Source organism: Dendrobates tinctorius, unplaced genomic scaffold (assembly GCF_039654945.1).
Source record: "Dendrobates tinctorius isolate UK_male_01 unplaced genomic scaffold, ASM3965494v1 ptg000251l, whole genome shotgun sequence".
In the NCBI taxonomy this organism is placed as follows: domain Eukaryota; kingdom Metazoa; phylum Chordata; class Amphibia; order Anura; family Dendrobatidae; genus Dendrobates; species Dendrobates tinctorius.
The window spans coordinates 3726809-3754434 of NW_027361918.1; the positions used below are offsets into that span (position 1 = coordinate 3726809).

Below are 27626 nucleotides of genomic sequence, written 5' to 3' on the forward strand. Positions count from 1 at the left end.
GTTGACTGATGCACAGTGACACCATCTGCAGCAAGATGCTGCTGCAGGTCTTTGGAGGTGGTCTGTGGATGGTCCTTGACTGTTCTCACCATTCTTCTTCTCTGCCTTTCTGATATTTTTCTTGGCCTGCCACTTCTGGGCTTAACAAGAACTGTACCTGTGTTCTTCCATTTCCTTACTATGTTCCTCACAGTGGAAACTGACAGGTTAAATCTCTGAGACAACTTTTTGTATCCTTCCCCTGAAAAGCTATGTTGAATAATCTTTGTTTTCAGATCATTTGAGAGTTGTTTTGAGGAGCCCATGATGCCACTCTTCATAGGAGAATCACATAGGAGAACTACTTGCAAGTGGCCACCTTAAATACCTTTTCTCATGATTTGATACACCTGGCTATGAAGTTCAAAGCTCAATGAGGTTACAAAACCAATTTAGTGCTTCAGGAAGTCAGTAAAAAGTAGTTAGGAGTGTTCAAATCAAGAAAATGATAAGGGTGTCGATACTTTTGCACCGGTCAAATTTTGTTTAAATGCAGATTGCACATTTTCTGTTAGTACAATAAACCTCATTTGAATCCAGAAATATAACTGAGTCCATCAGTTATTAGATATATGAAACTGAAATAGCTGTTGCAAAAACCAAAATTGTTATAAAGAAAAAAGGTTAACATTAATAGGGGTGCCCAAACTGTTACATATGATTGTATGTGACAAAGATGTTATACAAGTGCCAGCATACTCAGGGCCTACAACGCTGCAACGCTGTCAGTCGGGAGGCAAGATGTTGTTATAATTGTCAATGGGGTCCAGTTTCATTTAAGAAGTGGCAGTCCAGGTAGTGGACAGCCCATTTAAGAAATTAAAATTGTTTCTTCTGTCAGTGAATTCTCAATTTAAAAAAAAAAAAATCTACTATTCTTTAAAAAGATTTTCTACATATTGAACATCAATACGGCTTCTCTCCTGTGTGATTTCTCTCATGTCTAGCAAGATTTGATTTGTATGTAAATGTTTTTGGACACAGTGAACACGAATATGGCCTCTGTCCTGTGTGACTTCTCTGATGGTCTTTCAATTTGGCTTTAGTAATGAAACATTTCCCACATTCTGAACATGAATACGGCTTCACTCCTGTGTGAATTCTCTCGTGTTTAAGAAGGTCTGAAGTATTTGTAAAACATTTCCCGCATTCGGCACAAGAGAATGGCTTCTCCCCTGTGTGACTTCTCACATGTCTAACAAGATTTGATTTGTTTGTAAAATGTTTCCCACATTCTGAACAGGAATACGGCTTCTCTCCTGTGTGACCTCTCTCGTGTGAAGCAAGATGTGATTTATTGGCAAAGCGTTTCCCACATTCTGAGCAGGAGTATGGCTTCTCCACTATATGAATTCCTCGGTGTGTTAAAATGACTGAGCTTTTTCCACATTCCCCACACTGAAATTTTTTACTCCAGTTGAGACCGGTACTTGTAACAATCTCTGATAGATCAGGAGAATGATCAGAGAGATTTCTGCGGCGACGTCGTCGATGTACATTAAGGGACATGAGTTTTTCTCTCGAATGGCGCTGCATGACATCCTCGATGATGAAGCTTCTCTCAGAGTTCTTGGTGGATTTATCTGTTTAGATAAAAATTAATTTCATTATTTTTATTTTAGAACCACAAATTCGACAAATTCAGAATATATCTGTTCAAATGGAAACACATGTGCAGTTTTTTGAGACAAAGTAGGAAGTGGATCCAGATCCATGACGATGAAATGCAAGTCCGTCCTTTACTTTTCCAAATTCAATTCTGGTTATAGATCATAAAAAAAAGTGTCAGAAAAACTGCATGTGTGATTTCATCCTTAGAAAGCTTAGAAGAACATATCAAGGACATCAATGACAGGTCAGGGATTCTGATCTACTCTTGGTGACAACTTTTTATTACATAACTCAGGCTGTGTTCACACGTTGTGGCCACGACGTGTTTTCTGCCACAATTGCAGTAGAACTACAACATTTTTATTGCAATTATGCAAAATCAAGGGAAAGTGACGCGTTCTTGTCGCGACTATAGTAAAAACAGCAACGCAGTCGCAATGTGTGAACAGAGCTTTAATCATGTCTAAATGCACAAATCTGTAAAGCAGAATATTGTCAGAAAATCAAGCCTCCATTCTGAAAACACATTTGACTCATATTCTCTTCCAAACTCGAATTTTCATTTTCGCATTGTCATTTTTCTTTTTATCCCTTTAACCTCCTTATTTCTACGTCAAATACACGAAGGCATCTTTCTGCAGGACAAGTTGTAGTTTTGAATGACACCTTTCATAAATAATAATTTGATTTGTTTTGCTAAATTTGAGAATTGTTGCGCTTTTACTTTTCCGCTGATAGGGAGGGTGCGAGGGCTTGTTTAGTGTGTTGAGATGCAAAGGTCCCGCCAAGTTCACACCAGTTACACACCTCTGTCAGAGCTTAACAATCACATTAAAAGTAGTGCAACAGCAGCAGTTGGAGCCGGCGCAGGGGAAATACAGCGATCGGAGCCAGAGAAATACAGCAGCAATCGGAGCCAGAGAAATACAGCAGCAATCGGAGTTGGCGCAAGAGAAATACAGCAGCAATCGGAGCCAGAGAAATACAACAGCGATCGGAGCCAGAGAAATATAGCAGCGATCGGAGCCAGAGAAGTACAGCAGCGATTGGAGCTGGCGCAGGAGAAATACAGCAGTGATCGGAGCTGGCGCCGGAGAAATACAGCAGCGATCGGAGCCAGAGAAATACAGCAGCGATCAGAGCCAGAGAAATACAGCAGCGATCGGAACTAGCGCAGGAGAAATATAGCAGTGATCGGAGCCGGCGCAGGAGAAATACAGCAGCGATCGGAGCCGGCGCAAGAAAAATGCAGCAGCAATCGGAGCCAGAGAAATACAGCAGCAATTGAAGCCGGCACAGGAGAAATACAGCAGCGATCGGAGCCGGCGCAAGAGAAATGCAGCAGCAATCGGAGCCAGAGAAATACAACAGCAATCGGAGCCAGAGAAATACAGCAGCGATCGGAACTGGCGCAGGAGAAATACAGCAGTGTTCGGAGCTGGCGCAGGAGAAATACAGCAGCGATCAGCGTCGGCGCAAGAAAAATGCAGCAGCAATCAGAGCCAGAGAAATACAGCAGCAATTGAAGCTGGCACAGGAGAAATACAGCAGCGATCGGAGCTGGCGCAAGAGAAATGCAGCAGCAATTGGAGCCAGAGAAATACAGCAGCAATCGGAGCCAGAGAGATGCAGCAGCGATCGGAGCTGGCGCATGAGAAATACAGCAGCGATCGGAGCCAGCGCAAGAGAAATACAGCAGCGATCGGAGCCAGAGAAATACAGCAGCGATCGGAGCTGGCGCAGGAGAAATACAGCAGCGATCGGAGCTGGCGCAGGAGAAATACAACAGCGATCGGAGCTGGCGCAGGAGAAATACAACAGCAATCGGGGCCAGAGAAATACAGCAGCGATCGGAGCCAGCGCAAGAGAAATACAGCAGCGATCGGAGCCAGCGCAAGAGAAATACAGCAGCGATCGGAGCCAGAGAAATACAGCAGCGATTGGAGCTGGCGCAGGAGAAATACAGCAGCGATCGGGGCCAGAGAAATACAGCAGCGATTGGAGCCAGCGCAAGAGAAATACAGCAGCGATCGGAGCCAGAGAAATACAGCAGCGATCGGAGCTGGAGCAGGAGAAATACAGCCGCAATCGGAGCTGGCGCAGGAGAAATACAGCAGCGATCGGAGCTGGCGCAGGAAAAATACAACAGCGATCGGGGCCAGAGAAATACAGCAGCGATCGGAGGTGGCGCAGGAGAAACATAGCAGCGATCGGAGCCAGCGCAGGAGAAATACAGCAGCGATCGGAGCCAGAGAAAGACAACAGCGATCGGAGCCAGAGAAATACAGCAGCGATCGGAGCCAGAGAAGTACAGCAGCGATTGGAGCTGGCGCAGGAGAAATACAGCAGTGATCGGAGCCAGAGAAATACAGCAGCAATCGGAGCTGGCGCAGGAGAAATACAGCCGTGATCGGAGCTGGCGCAGGAGAAATACAGCAGCGATCGGAGCCAGAGAAATACAGCAGCGATCGGAGGTGGCGCAGGAGAAATACAGCAGCGATCGGAGCCAGAGAAATACAGCAGCGATCGGAGCCAGAGAAGTACAGCAGCGATTGGAGCTGGCGCAGGAGAAATACAGCAGCAATCGGAGCCAGAGAAATACAGCAGCGATCGGAGCCAGAGAAGTACAGCAGCGATTGGAGCTGGCGCAGGAGAAATACAGCAGTGATCGGAGCCAGAGAAATACAGCAGCGATCGGAGCTGGCGCAGGAGAAATACAGCAGTGATCGGAGCTGGCGCAGGAGAAATACAGCAGCGATCGGAGCCAGAGAAATACAGCAGCGATCGGAGGTGGCGCAGGAGAAACATAGCAGCGATCGGAGCCGGCGCAGGAGAAATACAGCAGCGATCGGAGCCAGAGAAAGACAACAGCGATCGGAGCCAGAGAAATACAGCAGCGATCGGAGCCAGAGAAGTACAGCAGCGATTGGAGCTGGCGCAGGAGAAATACAGCAGTGATCGGAGCCAGAGAAATACAGCAGCGATCGGAGCTGGCGCAGGAGAAATACAGCAGTGATCGGAGCTGGCGCAGGAGAAATACAGCAGCGATCGGAGCCAGAGAAATACAGCAGCGATCGGAGGTGGCGCAGGAGAAATACAGCAGCGATCGGAGCCAGAGAAATACAACAGTGATCGGAGCCAGAGAAATACAGCAGCGATCGGAGCCAGAGAAGTACAGCAGCGATTGGAGCTGGCGCAGGAGAAATACAGCAGCAATCAGAGCCAGAGAAATACAGCAGCGATCAGAGCCAGAGAAATACAGCAGCGATCGGAGCCAGAGTAGCACAGCAGCAATCGGAGCTAGCGCAGGAGAAATATAGTAGTGATCGCAGCCGGCGCAGGCGAAATACAGCAGCGATCGGAGCCGGCGCAAGAAAAATGCAGCAGCAATCGGAGCCAGAGAAATACAGCAGCAATTGAAGCCGGCACAGGATAAATACAACAGCGATCGGAGCCAGAGAAATACAGCAGTGATTGGAGCGGGAGAAATAAAGCAGTGATTGGAGCAGGAGAAATACAGCAGCAATTGGAGCCGGCGCAGGAGAAATACAGCAGCGATTGGAGCCGGCACAGGAGAAATACAGCAGCAATTGAAGCCGGCACAGGATAAATACAACAGCGATCGGAGCCAGAGAAATACAGCAGTGATTGGAGCGGGAGAAATACAACAGTGATTGGAGCAGGAGAAATACAGCAGCAATTGGAGCCGGCGCAGGAGAAATACAGCAGCGATTGGAGCCGGCGCAGGAGAAATACAGCAGCAATTGGAGCCGGCGCAGGAGAAATACAGTAGCGATCTGAGCTGGCGCAGGTGAAATACAGATGAGCCCTTCGACGCTGACACACAAGATACTGAGCATATTCTTGACACAAGTCCCCCAAGGAAGCCAACAGCATGAAATGTGTTGGGCTAAGGATTACACTGCGCACCATCTTTGATCCCACATGGGTAAGAAGTATACATGGCTCTTTATTTAAACAATAGGCATTTGCACTTTCTCTTTATTGTGTATCTAATACATAATAATAATAAATTTTATTTTTATAGCGCCGACATATTCCGCAGCACTTTACATTTCAGAGGGGATTTGTGCAGACAATAGACATTGCAGCATAACAATAATCACATACAGTAGATTATAACAAATAACAAGAGGAAAGAGGGCCCTGCTCGCAAGCTTACAGTCTATGAGGAAAGAGGGAGACACGAAAGGTGGGTGGTAACAGTTGCCCTGATTGTATGGACCAGCCATAGTGTTAAGTGTGTAACAGTACAGACACAGAGGGCTAATGGAGGCATAAAGCATGTGGGAACATGATGCGGGGAACCTGGTTATGGTAAAACTTTTGGCTCTGCCACACAGGGATAGGTTAGGTTAATGTGTTGAGGCGATAGGCCAGTCTGAATAAATGCGTTTTCAGGACACACTTAAAATTGTGGGGATTGGGGACTAATCGTATTGACCTGGGAAGTGCATTCCAAAGAATTGGCGCGGCACGTGTAAAGTCTTGGAGACGGGAGTGGGAGGTTCTGACTATTGAGGATACTAACCTCAGGTCATCAGCAGAACGGAGGGCGCGGGTAGGGTGGTATACTGAAACAAGGGAGGAGATGTAGGGTGGTGCTGAGCCATGGAGGGCTTTGTGGGTGAGGGTAATAAGTTTATACTGAATTCTGGAGTGGATGGGTAGCCAGTGTAATGACTGGCACAAGGTAGAGGCATCGGTGTAACGATTGGTGAGGAATATGATCCTGGCTGCAGCATTCAAGACAGATTGGAGAGGGGAGAGTTTGGTAAGAGGGAGACCGATTAGAAGAGAGTTACAATAGTCGAGATGAGAATGAATAAGAGAAACAGTAAGAGTTTTTGCAGAGTCAAAAGTAAGAAAAGGTCGAATTCTAGAAATGTTTTTGAGGTGCAGATGACAAGAGCGAGCCAGTGATCGAATGTGGGGGGCAAAGGAAAGCTCGGAATCAAGTATGACCCCAAGACAGCGGGCATGTTGCTGGGGAGTAATAGTGGAACCACACACAGAAATGGCAATGTCGGGTGTAGGTACATTAGTAGCGGGAGGAAACACAAGGAGTTCAGTCTTTGACAGGTTCAGTTTCAGATATAGTGAGGACATGATATTAGACACAGCGTTTAGACAATCGCCAGTGTTTTCTAGAAAGGCTGGCGTGATGTCAGGAGAAGAAGCGTATAATTGGGTGTCATCAGCATAGAGATGGTACTGGAAACCAAATCTACTGATTGTTTGACCAATAGGGGCAGTATACAAAGAGAAGAGGAGGGGGCCTAGAACCGATCCTTGAGGAACCCCAACAGTAAGGGGAAGGTGAGAGGAGGAGGAACCGGCAAAAGAAATAGTAAAGGAGCGGTCGGAGAGATAGGAGGAGAACCATATAACCAAATATGAACCATAGAACCAAATAATCATCTAGCAATGTGGACCAGGAGTTGGGGTATCCTATGAAATATTAGTTTATGCCACTTGGCTACTTTGTTAATACTCTTTTTGATGTGTATATATGGTATCCCCTGCCTAGGACTCCACAAAGCAAGCTCTGGTTTGTACAATAGGACACACTTCCTATTTAATCTTTTTGAAGCCTTAAGCCATTTTGTACAGCAACATCATCATTTTTCCATGGTGCCCCTTTTTTTCATTTCTTCATTACCATTTACCCATCCACTATGTTTTGTTCTTGTTTCTTTATGTTTTGTATGATTAATACAATTTTGTTACATTTTATATAAACTGATCTCAATCTTGATTCATACATCTTTTTGGGGCACTATACACCAAATCCTTTTGTAGGACTGACATTCTTATGTGGCCCTGTCTCGCCTAGTAATAAATGGTGGTTGAGATCTGTATGTAAGAAGTGGATGCCATTACTAGCTTTCATAGTTCAGCGTAGCTTCATGCTGCATTTCTCCTGATCTCCTAAAGACAGGTCTCTGTGGCGTTGCTGCAGTTCCTTATGAAGGCAGAAGATAAAGGATGAGATGCTGGGGGAGAGGTAATTCAAGACTTGGTAATCCTGGCTGTAGCTACACTTTCCCATCACTTGCTCCTAGGAAAGCAAGGAGAATCAAGCTTGAAGGCCTTCACATTGAGCCCTTAGAAGGAAAACTGGCAGTAAGTTTGACCCCCATGAACCACTTGTATATGCGGTCCGTCCCACAGTCTATGAGATATGCTTAGTAGCAAGAGGATGGGGCAAACGTTCCTCCAGACACGGTATCCACCGCATGTCTGGAGGCAGAGACCTGCGGTGGATACCGTGTCTGGAGGAACGTTTACCCCATCCTCTTGCTACTAAGCATATCTCATAGACTGTGGGACGGACCACCCCAATTATGAGCAAACCAAGCTATACAATAGGTATATAGCCTGTTGCTACGTATCTAGAACATCACGTAACTGAAGAAGGTCACAATAGACCGAAATGTTTTTTTCTTTGCGTACTACAATAAATTTCCTTCTGACTATATCAAAGTTGAGTGCTAGGTTCATAACTACTATCTATATGGTTTGGGAACCTAACCTTTAGCACCATCCCCTAGTTGTGCTCACGGTGTTTTTTCTTATATGTACTAATTTACCATCCTGAGGGCACAGATTTTACCTTTTACTGTGCCACAGAACGCTGGAGCCTGAGCCCAGTAATGTTGCTGCCACCGCTTTGTGAAAGCCAAAATTTGTGTTAGTCTCAAAATATTTGGCCACAACTGAACTATAAAGGAGCCTTGAAACCAGTGACTCCATTATTACATACCTGCGGTATCATCTCCTGGAAGTAGCCCCTCCGAGTCACTGATACATGGCGCATCGTCCGTCATCTGCTCTTCTTCAACTTCCATTTTAATGATGGTCAGATCTCCAACCTGATGTCACATATATAACAGCTCAGTACAATACAGCAGACACATCACCAGAAGACCCCAAATCTCTGAGCGCGGCCCCATATAGATGAGGTGGAGGCGCAGCTTCATCTACCTGATCACTCTCCGGACAGTCCTGGGAATACAGAGGAGTCGGACATCTCTTTGGGGAATTTCTTACACTGAGTCCATCTGTAGGAAACAGCCGGACAAGAGATTATTACATGAGATGATGGGAGTAGTATGTGAGTGACCATCTAACAGACAAGAACGTCCCCCTCCTTACACTGCTGCTCGGATATTAAATCAGTCTCCTCTTCTTCATCTATGACCTCAACCTTAATATTAATCAGATCTTCATCCTAACATACAAGAAAAACATGAAATGAGCCACGAATCAGTGATTTATGGTTGTATGTGGTGGAGACAATAGTGTAATTTACCTGATGATTCTCTGGGACATTCTCCTCTGGACAGTCCTGGGAATATAGAGGACTCGGACATCTCTCCGGGAGATTTCTTACACTGAGTTCATCTGTAAGAGACACACAGTGACAATACACTGACCGTCATACATCTACATACCTGACATGGCAACTACACGATCCCCATATATCTACATACCAGACACGGCGGCTATACGACCCATGTACATCTACATACCGGACATGGCTATACGACCACCGTACATCTACATACCGGACACGGTGGCTATACGACCCCCGTACATCTACATACTGGACATGGCGGCTACACAACCACCGTACATCTACATACCGGACACAGCGGCCACACGACCACTGTACATCTACATACTGGGCACGGCGGCAACGCGACTACCGTACATCTACATACCGGGCACGGCGACTTAACAACCGCCGTACAGCTATATAATGGACCCGGCGGCAACAAGACTACCGAACATCTAAATACTGGACACGACGGCTATACGACCATTGTACATCTATATAAAGGACACGGCGGCAACACGACCACAGAATCTAATCCCCTTAGACTAGCATTTCTTCTGTGGTGTTGCTATCAGTGTGTCCAGATTGGGAGAAGAGGGTTGCATTGACAATCCAACACAATGGCCAGCACTCTGAACACATTTTATAGGTGGTCATAAACTTGTAAAATAACTCATGAAAGAATAAAGTTACATTAAAACCAAGCACAACTTTGTTTTTCTTGTGAACTTCTCAATAAGATTGATGTGTCACATAACCCTCTTCCCATTAAAAAAATAAAGTTGGATCCAAAATGGCCAACTTCAAAATGGCCGCCATGGTCACCACCCATCTTAAAAAGTTTCCCCCCTCATATATACTAATGTGCCACAAACAGGAAGTTGATATCACCAACTATTCCCATTTTAATTAGGTGTATCCATATAAATGGCCCACCCTGTAGATTGGAGGGGTGCAAGAGTGTTAGAGGGGAGGCAACAGAGCATGGGGTTGCAGTAGTCAAGGCGGGAGATGATGAGGGCATGGACTAGGGTTTTTGCAGATTCTTAGTTGAGGAGTGTACGGATGCGGGAAATATTTTTGAGTTGAAGTCGGCAGGAAGTGGAAAGGGCTTGGATATGTGGTTTGAAGGAGAGATCAGTGTCAAGAATTACCCCGAGGCAGCGAGCTTGTGGGACTGGGGAGAGTGAGCAGCCATTTACTTTAACGGATAGGTTCGGAGAGGTAGATCTGTGTGTCATCAGCATAGAGGTGATACTGAAAGCCGTGAGATTCTATTAGCTGTTCGAGGCCAAAGGTGTAAATGGAGAAGAGCAGGGGCCCTAGGACTGAACCTTGTGGGACTCCGACAGATAGAGGGCGAGGTGATGAGGTGATGTGCGAGTGGGAGATGCTGAATGTACGGTTTAATAGGTATGATGAGATCCAAGATAGGGCCAAGTCAGTGATGCCGAGAGATGAGAGGGTCTGTAGTAATAGGGAATGGTCCACTGTGTCAAAGGCAAAGGACAGGTCCAGGAGGAGGAGGACAGAGTAGTGTTCCTTGGCTTTGGCGGTTAATAGGCCATTGGTCATTTAGTTAGGGCAGTTTCAGTGGAGTGATGCGGCCGGAATCCAGATTGTAACCGGTCGAAGTGGGAGCAAGAAGAGAGGAGGGAGGACAGTTCAAGGTGGATGTGTTGTTCCAGTAGTTTTGAGGCATAGGGGAGAAGTGATATAGAGCGATAGCTAGATACAGAGGATGGGTCAAGAGAGGGCTTTTTGAGGATAGGTGTGATTGAGGCATGTTTAAAGCTTGAGGGGAAAATACCAGTTGTTAGTGATATAGGTTGAAGATATGGGTTAAGGTTGGGATGAAGACTGTGGTGAGGTTCGGGATGAAGTGGGATGGGATCGGGTCAAGTGCACAGATGGTGAGATGTGATCTTGAGAGTAAAATGGAGCGTCGATCTTCTTTAATGGTCGAGAGGTTGGTTTTGGAGGAGGAGGGCTGAGCAGTTAGGAGGAAGGGCTCTGAGAGTTGTCGACCAAAATTGTCAAAATCAATCTTTTGCTTGAAAAATGAGGCAAAGTCTTTGGCCGAGATGAGTGGGGAGGGAGGTGGTGCTGGGGGACGGAGGAGAGAATTGAAGGTGTTGAATAGCTGTTTAGGGTTGTGAGACAGGGAGGATATGAGAGATGAGAAGTAGGTTTGTTTTGTTGCAGTGAGTGTGGCCTTGAAAGTAGTGAGGGACTGTTTGAATGTGATGAAGTCCTCAATGGAGTGGGATCTTTTCCATCTCTGCTCAGCAGCCCTGGAAGCCACCTTAGTTCTTTGGTCAGGTTGGTGTGCCAGGGCTGTCTGTTGATTTTTCTTGCTTTGCTATGTGTGAGAGAGGCGACCGATTCCAAAGCTGCAGCTATTGTGGTGTTATGTAGAGCGGCAGCAGCATCCACATTGTGTAGGGAATTTATGTCTGTAAGAGGGAGGAGGGATTCAGACAGTGAGTGTAGATCGAGGTGTTGAAGATTTCTGCGAGGGTGTGCGAGTTTGTGGAGTGGGTATTGTGGACAAGGAGTGGAGAGGGTTAGAGAATATAAGTAGATTGTGGTCAGAAAGATGTAGAGGTGAGTTATAGAGCAGAGGCGGGTGAAGATGAGGTCTAGTGTGTGGCCATCTTTGTGAGTGGCTGCGGAAGACCATTGATTGAGGCCGGAGGAAGTGAGAGATAGAAGTTTAGTGGAAGCTCAGAGGGTAGTGACTCAGTGGGGATGTTGAAGTTGCACAAAATGATAGTGGGGATGTCAGTGGAACGGAAATGAAGTAGCCAGGTGGTAAAATGATCATAGAAGGTGGTGGCTGACCCTTGGGGGCGGTAAATGACAGCTAGTTGGAGGGAGAGTAGATGTATCAGGAATGTCGCCTGAATATCAGGAATAGCTGCCTGGTGGGCACTCACCGGCGGCTGAGGTAGAGGCTTGCCTGGACGTCCAGCACCAGGGACAGCCAGCGACGGCGGGGAGCGGTGAACGAGAGCGGTGCTAGCGATGCTGGATCTAGCCACCCACTAGAGAAGGCAGACAGGACCTGCAGTACGTGACCGCGGGTCAGAGGGGAGGAGGCGGAGCCTAGCACGCTGCTGTTAGTGCCGACAAAGAGGGGCTGCCACGGCTCCAGCGGGCAATGCAGGAGAGAGAGGGGATCTAGGGGATGTTACCGGGTGACGGAGGGGAACATAGTCAAACACAGCCAAGGTCACACACGGATCCGGGAACTAAGTACACAGGCGCAAACCAATGGATAGTCAAAGTACGTAGCGAGAGTCAGAAAACCGGGAGCAGCAGATAACGGTACACAGGTAACAAGCACAAATCACAACAGGGACAGAACAGGGTCAAAACCAGACACGCTATAGCACAGGCACGCCAGGGTCGACACAGTCAGCCAAGGGTCAAAGTATAACCGACAAAGGATGGTCCCACAATGAGGCTATAAAAACCCTCAGAGAAACCCAAAAGGAGGCCATACGGGTTAACAATATACACACCCAATCCATTCACCAGCAAACCATGACAAGATGCGCACAGAGTGCACCTCAAAGGAAGGGAGGGTAACAAAGGGTGGCTGTGGGATTGGGGTGAAAAGCAGTTATCTGACAGGAGCAAACCAATTCCTCCACCATGCTTGTTGCTGGGGGGGGGGGGAGGGAGGTGGAATCCACGATACGAAAGTGCAGCAGGAGAGGCTGTGTCAGAGGGGGTGAGCCAGGTTTCGGTGATGGCGAGGAAGGAAAGTTTTTTATTAATGTAAAGATAATGGATGTAGGAAAGTTTGTTGCACAGAGCGAGTGCTCCATAGAGCTCCTGTTAGTGGGACTGGGGAAGCGGGGGCCGGGCTAATGGGTACAAGGTTAGAGAGGTTACAGAAAGTTGTGATAGATAGTGAATGGGAGGTAGAAGTGACTGTGGAGATGTAGTGAGGAGGACCAGGATTTGGAGAGATATCGCCAGCAGTGAGGAGGAGCAGAGAAAGTGTTAGCAGGTGGGAACAGGAGAGGGCATGAGGGGGCTGTCTGTGTTTGGAGACAGAGGACTGTATGTTGAGGAACAGTTCTGAGGAGGAGGTGAGATGGATGGGGAGGATTGAGATGAACAGTGCCTTACTAGGTGTAGGGATTAGGGGGGTTAGCAGAAAGTGAAGGATTATAGGGGTGAGTGAAAACAAACAAACATTGTTTACAGTGACTGTATTCAGTTACTTTCAGTTACCTTATGGTTCAATTCTGGATTAATTGACCAAACTTAATAGGTTTGTTCCTTCGGCTTTATAAACTGCATCTCTGAAGCCTCGTAAGGCCTCATGTTACAAGAAGCCGGTGTTCAATTGGCCTGTATAAACGTATAAGCAAATGGTGGCGGCAGATAGTTCTTTTTTCTGTGGTTACCGAGTAGCTTTGCAGTGATCATACCGAAGTATATGTGTGTGTGTTTATATATATTTCTATTGAAAGGATTTGCTCAGATAGGCAATAGGCAGCATTCACACAGAAGACATTTTTTAGTCCAGCAAGGCAAAATTTATTAGCAAGGCCGCTGCCAGTGGCACGTAGCACACATGGGGAACCATCGCAGTGCAATCCTCCATGACACCCAGGAAATCTAAGCCCACATTCGTCAACAATTGTAGGCGTTCGCTCATGCAGGCATTAGGCAACGCTTACATAGGCAACGTTTTACGTCCAACAAGGCAATGGAAATTAAATACAAAACAGCCATGCTCCGGCAAAAAGTTAAACACAGCAGTAAAGTACAGTACATACGGCAGGTATACGTCCATCCACACACAGGTCAGTATGAGATCCCTTCAGCTCCCACAATCAGGTATACTGTCCACCATTAAATGATCCTTTTTCCTCTCTAGGACAAAAGACTGCTTAGTAGACTCCCCAGTCACTTAATTCCGAAAGAGACCCTCATTTGTCTATCTCCCAACTACAACTCACATCATGGCTGGTTATTCACAAGATTCAACATCCACAGAACGGTGTCAGAGAACTGTCAGGAAAAATACATTAAGCTGTCCAGGAGTTGACTGAAGCTTTAATTCAGGTCTGGGAGGAGATGCCTCAGAAGAACATCCGTCACCTCATCAGGACCATGCCCAGACATTGTAGGGAGGTCATACAGGCACGTGGAAGCCACACACTACTAAGTATCATTTCCCTGTCTTGAGGCATTTCCACTGAAGTTGGATCAGCCTGTAATTTGATTTTCCACTTTGAATTTGAGTATCATTCCAAATCCAGACCTCCATGGGATATTGTGATTTACATTGGTCATTTTTTATGTTTCATTGTTCGCAACGCATTCCACTATGTAATTTATAAAGATTTGCAACTGCAATACTTTTTTCAGTTATATTTAGGATGTGGGATTTTAGTGTTCTCTTTATTTTTTTGAGCAATGTATATATATTCCATGCAATGGAATCAGAGGTACAGTGTCTTGCGAAAGTATTCCTGGAACTTTTCAACCTTTTCCCACTTATCATGCTTCAAACATAAAGATACCAAATGTAAATTTTTGGTGAAGAATCAACAAGTGGGACACAATTGTGAAATTGAACGAAATTTATTGGTTATTTTAAATTTTGGGGCGTGCAATATTATTCGGCCCCTGTAACTTAATACTTTCCATTGTAGATTTTGCTTTATGTTTGGGATCATTGTCTTGTTGGAAGACAAATCTCCGTCCCAGTCTAAGGTCTTTTGCAGACTCGCAACAGGTTTTCTTCAAGAACGGTCCTGTATTTGGCTCCATCCATCTCCCCATCAATTTTAACCAGCTTCCCTGTCCCTGCTGAAGAAAAGCAGCCCCAAACCATGATGCTGCCACCACCATGTTTGACAGTGGGGATGGTGTGTTCAGGGTGATGAGCTGTGTTGCCTTTGCGCTAAACATATCGTTTGGCATTGTTGCCAAAAAGTTCGATTTTGATTTCATCTGTCCAGAGCACCTTCTTCCACATGTTTGGTGTGTCTCCCAGGTGTCTTGTTGCAAATTTTAAACAACACTTTTTATGGATATCTTTGAGAAATGGCTTTCTTCTTGCCACTCTTCTATAAAGGCCAGATTTGTGCAGTGTGACTGTTGTCCTATGGACAGACTGTCCCACCTCAGCTGTAGATCTCTGCAGTTCATCCAGAGTGATCATGGGCCTCTTGGCTGCATCTCTGGTCAGTCTTCTCCTTGTTTGAGATGAAAGTTTAGAGCAGTGGTTCCCAAACTCCAGTCCTCGCGGACCCCAACAGGTCATGTTTTCAGGATTTCCTTAGTATTTCACAGGTGATGGAAGAATCATCAAGGCATCAGGAATTCTCTCACATGTGTAACACTATGGAAATCCTGAAAACATGACCTTTTGGGGTCCGCGAGGACTGGAGTTTGGGAGAGATACAAAGAAGCATAAAGGAGGGCACCGCTAACTGTTATGAATGAGTCACCGAGGAGGAAACAACAAAAAGCAAGCTAAGCCCAGAAAACCGGAGGTTGGTAACTAGCGGATTGCAGACCCCTGATCCTATCCACACAACTAGCAGTAGCCGTGGAGCGTGCCTACGGTGGTCCTAGACGCCTCGTCACGGCCGGAGAACTAAATAAGCCTAAAGAAAGAAAGGGAAAATCTAAACTGCCCCAGAGCAGACCCCAAAGCAATAGACAGCCCCCAACATGTATTGTCGGTGAAACAAGATGAAAACACAAACACAGATAGAAAGATAGGCTGAGCAAACGATGGGGCCCTCACTAACTAGAAAGGACAGGAAAGAAAAGCTGCTGTCTGCAATCACGCAAAAAACCCTGCCAAAAAATGTCCAACACGTCTGATAGAAAAAGGCCCTGAAGTCGCTAGACTTCAATTCCCTATATCAGCACTCAGGTATATTCTGAAGACAGAGCAAAAGAGATCAACTGATCACAGACAAAATGGGGATTAAGCCCAGTCCCAGCCAGGGCTGGCTGAACACAAAAACTAAGTAAACCAGACGAAAACTCATATAAACAATAGCAGAGAAAACTTAGCTTTAAGAAGGCAGGAACCAAACTGGAAACCAGAAGCCACAGTCAGGAGAAATCACCAGCAAGAAACTAGGGAGTCGGCTGCCTTAAATCCAATCAGAAATTCCAGATGTCCAATCACAGTCCTCCTCCTCAGGTGGCCGGTCTCTGCCATTTAGATCAGCTTCATTACCTCCCTTCACCAACAGAGGGAGTCAAGATAGAGAACTCACTACTCCTCTGTCAGCACAGCCAGCTCCATAACCCTCACCAGAAGCCAGAGGCAAACCCGAAAATGAGCTCACAACAGCTAACTATAATAAGGAGAAAAAGGGGTTCACCCAGAGCATGTCAAATAATGTCATGAAACAGGAAAAAGCGACTTGCCCATAAAAAGGGAACACCACAATGGAAAAATATATAATAGACAAAAAATGTTTTTAGTTGACAAAAATAGCACACACATAGGACAACACTGGACCCATAAAAACAATTAAAAACATGCAAAAGTGCAAGCTGGTCATGTCATATGGTAATGATACAATGACCCTCCCACATCCAAAAACCCACAAAATAGAGACAGATATGTTTAAACAATGTTGACTGCACACATTCAGTGTCCATACAGACATCAATTGTCTATAATACCATTTTATATGCACAATATAGGTGAGACAATTCACAGTACCAAGCAAAAGAATAGAGCATTTAACTCTATGTATAGAGATAAACTCATATACCTCTGGAGTGGTTTAAATAAATGCAACAATCACCATATATTGCCATAAAAAGAGGAGAACGAGGAGCAAGATCAATCAGAGCTCCAAAAGGCCATCCTGGTGGCAAACACCAAGGCATACGGGTTTTGGTGGTTGATCAGATACAGAGCAATATTCGCGGTGGAAATCTCACATAGGCACTGCTTCGCAGAGAGTCACGTTGGATCTATAACCTAAAGAGGATGGCTCCGAAGGGGCTCCCAGGCTGCCGGTGGTATTCACTTTTTCTCTTGTGAAGGCTTGGAGCTATAGCAGTCAGCGTACTTCCTCTCGGGTGCTCTTGGAGGACGTCTGGTGTTCTCTCTCTCGAGTCTAGTCAAGCTTTGTTCCCCTCTAGCTGTCTCCCTTGCTGTCCTTAGTTATCAGTGGGGACTGACTAGTGCTCATCCCCTCTTCCCTATCCAGGGCCTAGCTCTAGGGATATACATGGCTTAGTGTTGTGAACTCATTTTCTGGTCTGCCTCTGGTTTCTGGTGAGGGAGCTGGTTGTGCTGACAGAGTTGTGAGTTCTCTTTCCGGGCTCCCTCTGGTGGTGGCAGGAGGTAGTGAAGCTAATCTAATTAACAGAGACCTGCCACCTGATAATGAGGAAGAGGAGTGGACATCTGGAGTCTCAGACTGGATTTAAGACAGCCGACTCCCTATTCCCATGCTGGTGATTTTTTCCTGCCTCCTGAGGTCTTAGTTTCCAGCTCAGTTCCTGCCTTCTCAAGCTAAATTTCATTGCTAATGTTCACATTTGATTTGGTTTGGTCTATTCAGTTTTTTGTGTGGTCAGCCAGCCCCGGCTGGGGCTTTGTTGAATTTCCACTCTTATGTCACTGTATGTGCCAGTTTGCTTTTTGTCCCTTATTAGATTGGCCTCTTTTTGCTCTGTTCTCAGAATATGCCAGAGTGCTGATATAGTGGGAGAAGTCAAGTGACTTCAGGGTATTTTTTGCCATCAGAAGTGTTGGACATTTTTGCAGGGTTTTTTGGCGTGATGGAAGACAGTGTCTTTCCTGTCCTGTCTAGTCAGTGTGGGCCCCATCATTTGCTCAGCCTATTTTCCTACCTGTGTTCGTGTTTTCATCTTGTCTCACCATCATTACATGTGTGGGGGCTGTCTATTCCTTTGGGGTCTGCTCTGGGGCAGTTTTAGATTTCCCCTTTTCTTGCTTTAGGCTTATTTAGTCTTCCGGCTGTGACGAGGCGTCTAGAATCTTAGGTACGCTCCACGGCTGTTGTTAGTTGTGTGGTTAGGATCAGGGGTCTGCAATCCGCGTAGTTATCAACCTCTCTGGTTTTCTGTGACTTGGCTTGGTCTTGTTTTCCTCCTCGGTGACCCATTCATAACAGCTTAGGTTTACTGCTCGGCGATTGGTGTGGAACCAATGTAGGGACGGTAGGTAGGTAGGGTGTTATAAGATCTGCCTAGCGGTCTCCACTCCCCCATTCCCTAGTGTTTGGGCTTCCTTCCCCTCATCTTAGTGTTGCACTTAATTTCACGCACAGTGTGGGAAAGACTATCACCAGGCGTGCATATTTAGAAAAAAAAACACTAAAAACTTACAAGTGATTTTATTTGTGTTTTTTTATTTTTTTCTTCTCTCCCTTGGTTATGGATCTAGTTGCAAGGCCGGCAGAGCAGCTGCACTGTCTGCCTCTGGTGGAGGTGACAGACCTCAGCTATGAGATTCAGCAGCAGCAGTGGATGCAGGTCGCTAATGTTGGGATCTCTGCAGGTAGGCCGGTCCAGTTGGAACCCAAGGTTGCCCTCTCGGACAGGTTTTCCAGAGGTAGGGACAATTTTTTTGTGTTCAAGGAGGCTTGCAAACTGTATTTTAAACTTCATACTCACTCCTCCGAAAATGAGGCGCAACAATTAGGAATTGTGATCTCACTGCTGCAAGGAGATTCTCAATCCTGGGCTCTTTGCCGCCAGATTCAGTTTGTCTCCAGTCTTTGGAGGGTGTTGTCGGGGCTCTAGCCCTCATCTATGATGACCCTGACCGAGTCTTCTTGGCTGAACCCAGGCTGTGTTGCCTTCAGCAGGGGAATCAGTCTGTGGAGACGTATGACTCTAAATTCCGCAGATGGGCAACTGATACTAAATGCAATGACCCAGCTCTCACAAGCTAATTTTTTCAGGGCCTGACTGAATGGCTGAAGGATGCTTTGGCAGTTTATGAAATCCCTGAGCCCTTGGAGGCCACTATATCATTGGCTATACGTGTTGATAGACACCTTCGTGATATGTGGGTAAGACCACCTTCTCCGAAGACTTCTTTTTTGGGGTAGAGCCTCTTTGCCAGGAGAGCAGTACTCTTCTTCTGCTACCTATTCCTAGCAGATCATGGACACACTTGTCCATGGATTTTATTACTGACCTACCAGTATCTGCAGGCAAGACTGTGGTTTTGGTGGTTGCAGATTAAGTATAGTAAATTTAAAGGTTCAGTAAAATTGTTCACTTTGTCGCATTACCGGCACTTCCGGATACCAAGACTCTTGCTCAGGTGTTTATAAATGAAATCTTGAAGCCTCACAGGGTTCCCTCTGATGTGGTGTTAGATTGGGGGACCCAATTTGCTTCCAAGTTCTGGAGGGCATTCTGTTCTCGATTGCAACTGTCATTTTCCTCTGCCTTCCATCCCCCCATTGAATGGGGAGACCGAGCGCGTTAATCAGAATGCAAAGACCTACCTCAGGTTTTTGTCTCCGAAAATCAGGAGGATTGGGCATCTTATTTACTGCTGGCAGAATTTGCTATTAATAATCACTGTCAAGAATCTACCGGCAGGTCTAAGTTTTTTGGTGCGCACGGTTACCATCCACAGTTGATACTTTTAGCGAGGGGAGGTGCTTCGGGAGTTCGGAGGAGGAACGTTTTGCTTCGTCGCTCTTCTCGGTGTGGCGGGGGGTTCTGAGTAATGTGAATTTTGTGGGAGACAGGTACAAATATATGGCTGACAGAAAACAACTGCCAGGTCCAGACCTGAATGTGAATCACTTTGTGTGGTTGTCTACCAGGAGTATCAGGTTGAAGGTTCCTTCTTGGAAGTTGGGAAATAGATATATTGGCCCCTATAAAATAACCGCCATCATTAATCTAGCAACGTTTCGTCTTGAGCTACCTTAGGCCCTTAAGATCCACAATATCTTTCACAGGTCTTTGCCCAAAGAAATATGTGGACCCTCATCCCTACCGCCGCTCCCAATAATGGTTGATGGTAATCTAGAGTTTCAAATTTTAGTCTCCAATGTTGTTGGTGCACTGGAAGGTTTACTGTCCAGAGGAAAGGATGTGGGTTTGAGCAGAGGTAAATGCCCCTGAGCTGGTTCGTTCATTCCACATCTCTTTATCCAGAGAAAACAGGTTCTGAGTGTCCGGAGGCCACTCGAGGGGGGTGGTACTGTCACAGTTGTGTGTCACATGCAACAGTCTGTCTACATCTGGCTGTAGCAGGTCTCTGCATTTGACACTGCAGCCTTCTTAATCCTCCTGACTGTTGGATCCAGAGGCAACCTCCCTCTGGCTCTAATTGACAAACCTGGACCTTGGTGTGTTATGATTGAGTCACCGAAGGAGGCAAAAATAGAAATGCTAGCTAAGTCCAGAAAACCAGAGAAGTTGGCAGCTATCGGATTGCAGACCCCTGAACCTATCAACACAACTAGCAGTAGCCGTGGGGGGCTCCTACGATGCCCTAGGCCCCTCGATCACAGCCGGAGGACTACATAGCCTAAAGACAGAAAGGGAAATCTAAACTGCCCCAGAGCAGACCCCAAAGCAAAAGGCAGCCCCCCACATATAATGACGGTGAAGCAAGAAGAACAAAACACAGACAGAAAGATAGACTGAGCAAAGATGGGGCCCACGCTAGCTTAGATAGGAAAGGACAGGAAGGCTGCTGTCTGCAATCCGTGAAAAACCCTATGAAAATAAGAGCCAACCAACTGACAGTAAAAAAGGCCCTGAAGACGCTAGGCTTCAAAAAAGCTATGTCAGTACTCAGGAATATTCTGAAGACAGAGCAACAGGCAAAAGGAGATTCAGCTCACCCCAGCAGGGAATGGCAGAATCCAGAAAAGCAAGGAAAACAAAACACTAATGCAAAAAGGCAAAGCAAAAATCTTAGCTTTAGATGAGCAGGAATCAGACTGGTTTCCTAGAAGTCCACAGAGAAATCACCTGCAGGCCAGAAGGGCGTCGGCAGCCTTATATCCAGTCATTAACTCCACTCAGCCAGTCATCATCATCAGCCCCAGGTGTTTAACAATCAGGCTCACTACCTTTCTTCACCAGAAGAGGGAGTTCCTCGGGCCTCAGTAGTGAAGGGGAAAATTAACTCACAACAGTACCTCCCCCTTGAGGAGGGGTCACCGAACCCTCAACCACGCCACCAGGGCGATCAGGGTGAGCCCGATGAAAGGCACGCACCAATCTTTTGGCATGAATATCAGAGGCAGAGACCCAGGAATTATCCTCCTGACCATAACCCTTCCACTTAACCAAATACTGGAGTCTCCGTCTAGCCAGACGGGAATCCAGTACTTTCTCTACCTCATATTCCATGTTACCTTCAACCAATACAGGGTCTGGAGGTGCAACCCACGGAACAACAGGTTCAACAAACCTCTTCAACAAAGATTTATGGAACACATTATGGATTTTAAATGTGACAGGAAGAGCCAAACAAAAAGAGACCGGATTAATAATCTCCAAAATCTTGTAAGGTCCAATAAATCTAGGCTTAAACTTAGGATAAGCCACCTTCATAGCAATATTTTTTGATGATAACCACACCATATCACCAACCTTAAATTGGGGACCAATGGTCCTATGTCGGTTGGAAAACCGCTGGGCCTTTTCCTGGGAGAGAGATAACTTATCCACCACTTGGTCCCAGATCTGGTGCATTCTCTCCACCACAGTGTCAACCCCTGGGCAGGCAGAGGGCTCCACCTGCGCTGAGGAAAATCGAGGATGAAACCCAAAGTTACAAAAAAGGAGACATCAAAGTGGCAGAACTAGCTCTATTATTTAAAGCAAATTCGGCCAAGGGCAAAAATGAAACCCAATCATCCTGATCAGCAGAAATAAAACATCTCAAATATGACTCCAAGGTCTGGTTTGTTCTCTCTGTCTGCCCATTGGTCTGAGGGTGAAAAGCAGAGGAGAAGGACAACTGAATTCCCAGCTTGGAACAGAAAGTTCTCCAAAATCTAGACACAAACTGGACTCCTCTGTCAGATACAATGTTCTCAGGAATCCCGTGCAAGCGAACCACCTGTTGTAAAAACAGGGGCACCAATTCAGAGGAAGACGGCAACTTAGGGAGTGGTACAAGATGAACCATCTTAGAGAACCTATCACAAATCACCCAAATAACAGTCATCCTTTGAGAGACAGGCATATCAGAGATGAAATCCATTGAAATATGGGTCCATGGCCTCTTGGGGACAGGCAAAGGCATCAACAACCCACTAGAGCGAGAACACGATTTAGACTGGGAGCACGTCCCACAGGACTGCACAAAATTCCTGACATCACGAGACAAGGAGGGCCACCAAAAAGACCGACTCACCAGATCTCTAGTACCAAAAATACCTGGATGACCAGCCAAAGCAGAGCAATGAACTTCAGACATCATTCTCTTCTTCCACTGGTCAGGAACATACAACTTTCCACTGGGACAACGCTCAGGTTTGTCCTCCTGGAACTCTTCCAGAGCACGTCTCAAATCGGGCGAGATGGCAGAAAGAACTACCCCTTCGCCTAAGATGGTAGCAGGCTTGGTCACCACAGGAGAATCAGCAAAGAAGCTCCTAGAGAGGGCGTCTGCCTTGACATTCTTAGTTCCAGGAAGAAAAGAAACCACAAAATCAAAATGTGTAAAAAACAAGGCCCACCTAGCCTGTCTGGGGTTCAAGCGCTTAGCCGACTCTAGGTAAATCAAATTCTTGTGGTCAGTGAGGACCACGACTTGATGCTTAGCTCCCTCCAACCAATGTCTCCACTCCTCAAATGCCCATTTCATGGCTAACAGTTCCCGATTCCCCACATCATAGTTACGTTCAGATGGAGAGAACTTTCGGGAAAAGAAAGCACAGGGACTCATTTTAAATGTTACAGGATCCTTTTGGGACAAAACAGCTCCTACACCAATCTCGGAAGCATCCACCTCTACCTGGAACGGAAGTGAGACATCAGGTTTCCGCAAAACTGGGGCGGAGGTGAATCTTCGCTTCAGCTCCTGAAAGGAAGAAACAGCCTCCGGAGACCAATTTAACACATCAGCACCCTTTTTAGTCAAATCAGTCAATGGCTTGGCAATACTAGAAAATTTTGCTATAAATTTCCGATAAAAATTAGCAAAACCCAAAAACTTCTGGAGGGCCTTCAAAGAAGTGGGCTGAACCCAATCGTAAATGGCCTGTACCTTGGCCGGGTCCATTTCAATAGTTGACGGGGACAAAATAAATCCCAAAAAAGAAATCCTCTGTACTCCAAAAAGGCATTTAGATCCTTTGACATACAGGGAATTCTCCCTCAAGATCCGGAACACAGTCCGAATATGTTCCACATGAGAATCCCAATCCTTGGAGAAGATCAAAATATCATCCAGATAGATAATCAAAAATTTATCGACAAAATCTCGGAAAATATCGTTCATGAAGCACTGGAAGACAGAAGGGGCATTAGTGAGCCCAAAAGGCATCACCAGGTACTCAAAATGTCCCTCCGGAGTATTAAACGCAGTCTTCCATTCATCCCCATGCTTAATGCGAATAAGATTATACGCCCCCCTAAGGTCAAGCTTGGTAAACCAGCAAGCACCTTTAACTGGAGAATAGATCAGAAATCAGGGGTAACGGATACTGATATTTAACAGTAATTTTGTTGAGAGCACGATAATCAATACAAGGTCTTAATGATCCATCCTTTTTGGCTACAAAAAAAAAAACGGCACCTAAGGGTGAAGAGGATGGTCTAATATGACCCTTCTCCAACGCCTCCTTAATATAGGATCGCATAGCCTCGTGCTCGGGTACAGATAAATTGAAGAGCCGACCCTTGGGAAATTTACACCCCGGGCTCAGTTCAATAGCACAGTCATAACTCCTATGAGGAGGCAGAGACGCAGACTCATTCTCACTAAATACATCATAAAAGTCCGCCAAATAATCAGGAACATCATGCGACTGAGGAGAGGTGGAAAACACCGGAGCCTCACTAAAGGCACACCGACAACCCCAACTCACCACAGACACAGATTTCCAATCCAAAACTGGATTATGAATTTGTAACCAGGGAAACCCCAGAACAATAGTATCATGCAGATTATGCAACACCAAAAATCTGCAATTTTCTTGATGGTCTGGGGCGACCCGCATTACCACCTGGGTCCAAAACTGAGGTTTATTTTTAGCCAAAGGAGTAGCATCAATCCCCCTCAAAGGGATAGGCGTCTGCAGAGGTGTCATCGGAAATCCACAACGTTTAGCAAAATCCAAGTCCATTAGGTTTAGAGCTGCTCCCGAATCCACAAAAGCCTTGGCGGAAAATGTGGACAGGGAGCAGATCAGAGTAATAGCCAGAAGAAACTTAGGTTGAACACCACCAACAGAAAACGTGTGTGCAAAGCGTTTCTCGCGTTTAGGACAGACAGAAATAATATGCGAGGCATCTCCACAGAAAAAACACAACTTATTACGCCTTCTGAACTCCTGACGCTGCTCTCTGGAAAAAACTCTATCACATTGCATAGGTTCAGACATCTGTTCAACAGGTGGCAACATCTCTCGTGCAGCTCTGCATTCGCGTAAACGCCGATCAACCTGAATGACTAAAGACATAGAATCGTCAAGACCAGAGGGAACAGGAAATCCCACCATAGTATCTTTTATGGCTTCTGACAACCCCTTCCGAAAGAGAGCAGCCAAGGCATTATCATTCCAGGTAGTAAGTACTGCCCACTTTCGGAATTTTTGACAGTACAATTCTGCAGAATCACGACCCTGGTTCAATGCCAGCAGGGTCTTTTCAGCCTGATCAATGGCATTAGGTTCGTCATACAACAACCCCAAGGCCTGAAAAAATGCGTTCACATTAGTCAGAATAGGATCATCTGGTTTCAAAGAAAACGCCCAATCCTGGGGATCGCCACGCAGCAAAGAGATGACAATTTTAACCTGCTGCGCGGAGCTCCCTGACGAGTTAGGCTTCAAGGCAAAAAATAATTTACAATTATTTTTGAAATTCAAAAATTTAGACCGATCCCCAAAAAATACATCAGGTGTAGGAATCTTTGGTTCAGCAGCATGTGAATGAGCAAGGTAGGCGGAAATTCCCCGCACTTCCGCAGCGAGCTGCTCCACACGATCAGACAATTGCTTTATCTCCATTGAGAGAAAAAAAAATTCCCCCTACGGCCTCAGAGATATAGAGGAAAAAATATACACACTTTTTTTTTTTATACACAATTCTTTCCTGCTATTGAGTACCCTAGGATCTGCGGTATGGCGGGTGATTCTGTTATGATTGAGTCACCGTAGGAGGCAAAAATAGAAATGCTAGCTAAGTACAGAAAACCAGAGAAGTTGGCAGCTATTGGATTGCAGACCCCTGAACCTATCAACACAACTAGCAGTAGCCGTGGGGGGCTCCTACGATGCCCTAGGCCCCTCGATCACAGCCGGAGGACTACATAGCCTAAAGACAGAAAGGGAAATCTAAACTGCCCCAGAGCAGACCCCAAAGCAAAAGGCAGCCCCCCACATATAATGACGGTGAAGCAAGAAGAAAGAACAAAACACAGACAGAAAGATAGACTGAGCAAAGATGGGGCCCACGCTAGCTTAGATAGGAAAGGACAGGAAGGCTGCTGTCTGCAATCCGTGAAAAACCCTATGAAAATAAGAGCCAACCAACTGACAGTAAAAAAGGCCCTGAAGACGCTAGGCTTCAAAAAAGCTATGTCAGTACTCAGGAATATTCTGAAGACAGAGCAACAGGCAAAAGGAGATTCAGCTCACCCCAGCAGGGAATGGCAGAATCCAGAAAAGCAAGGAAAACAAAACACTAATGCAAAAAGGCAAAGCAAAAATCTTAGCTTTAGATGAGCAGGAATCAGACTGGTTTCCTAGAAGTCCACAGAGAAATCACCCGCAGGCCAGAAGGGCGTCGGCAGCCTTATATCCAGTCATTAACTCCACTCAGCCAGTCATCATCATCAGCCCCAGGTGTTTGACAATCAGGCTCACTACCTTTCTTCACCAGAAGAGGGAGTTCCTCGGGCCTCAGTAGTGAAGGGGAAAATGAACTCACAACATTGGTGTTTGTCAACTCTCAGCCTGCTTCAGGGAGTCTTCTCTTGTGAAGGCTTGGAGCTATAGCAGGCAGCATACTTCCTATCTGGAGCTCTTGGAGGATGTTTGTTGTTACCTCGCTTGAGTCTGCTCAAGCTAAGTTGCCCTCTCCTTTGTTGTCTCCCTTGTTTTTAGTTATCAGTGGGGACTGACCAGTGCTCAACCCCTCCTCTCTTCCCTATCCATGAACTAGCTCTAGGGATATACAGGGCTTAGGTTTCCTTCTCGGCAATTGGTGTGGAACAAATATAGGGACGGTAGGGTAGGCAGGTTGTTATAAGATCTGCCTAGGGGTCTCCACTCCCCCATTCCCTTGTGTTTGGACTTCATTACCCTCATCCCTTCATGTTGCACTTTGTCTTTCCCATACTGTGTGCGACAGAGCCAACCGTGTACCTGGTAAACCATCTTTCTTGTACAGACTTTTTTAATTGGAAAGATAACTGGAAAGATAGGAATCTTATACTACAATTGGCATGTCGAGCTCAAGAATTCCAATAGGAAAAGGTTATTGTAATGCTGTTACCAGATTTTTCGGCTGATCTGCAGAAACATAGCCATATTCACTTCAATTAAAAGACGGTCTCTGCACTCTAAATGTGATTTATTCTATGGCATACCGGGCCAAGTTAAGAGTATTGGATGGAGAGAGGGCAACCTGCTTTCAAAATCCACTGGAAGTGGAGAAGTGGGTAACCAGAAGAGAGAGATGCCAGAGATAAGTTGCATTGTCAAAGACTATTGTGAAAGGTATATCTTGAAACACTATGAAATTGTTTTAGTCATTTACTGAGTTACTGGTTACAAATGAAGGGAGATAAATTGATGCATCTGTTTATACTGCTGAATAAGGCTGTCAATATCCCTGATTTGTCTTAGCATTTCATTACCCTGGATATCTGGATCTTGAAGCTGGGTTGGCTGTTGGTTCAACTTGTTGGTATGTTCTGATAATTGTTAAACAATATATGAGAGGTGATCCCTATTTTTCTCTGGGAAGGTGACCTTTGAGTGGAGAAAGTGAGGATAAGGGCCGATTCCAGGTTTTCGTGGACCCCAGGTGAAAGAGACTCAGTGGGCCCATTTAACACATACAACCATTCATGATGCACTGATACGGCAGATAAATATACGTACAGTGTTGGCCACCATTGTTGGCACCCCTTCACAGCACGGTGGCTCAGTGGTTAGCACTGCAGCCTTGCAGCGCTGGAGTCCTGGGTTCAAATCCCACCAAGGACAACATCTGCAAGGAGTTTGTATGTTCTCCCCGTGTTTGCGTGGGTTTCTTCCGGGTTCTCCGGTTTCCTCCCACATTCCAAAGACATACTGATAGGGAATTTAGACTATGAGCCCCATCGGGGACAGCGATGATAATGTGCGAAAACTGTAAAGCGCTGCGGAATATGTTAGCGCTATATAAAAATAAAGATTATTATCATTAC

The 27626-nt window shown here is 45.9% G+C and overlaps 1 protein-coding gene across 1 annotated transcript in view; it reads right to left on the reverse strand.

Annotated features, from left to right (window-relative positions):
• LOC141065423 (uncharacterized) overlaps nt 1–27626 on the reverse strand; it is a 171089-nt gene that overhangs the window by 76883 nt on the left and 66580 nt on the right. Inside the window, exons 5-9 of the mRNA XM_073557915.1 lie at nt 8987–9078; nt 8830–8905; nt 8659–8735; nt 8438–8546; nt 953–1622 (exon numbers count right to left, since the gene is read on the reverse strand). Of these exons, the coding sequence (XP_073414016.1) occupies nt 953–1622; nt 8438–8546; nt 8659–8735; nt 8830–8905; nt 8987–9078 (1024 nt within the window). The remainder of the gene's footprint in view (nt 1–952; nt 1623–8437; nt 8547–8658; nt 8736–8829; nt 8906–8986; nt 9079–27626) is intronic.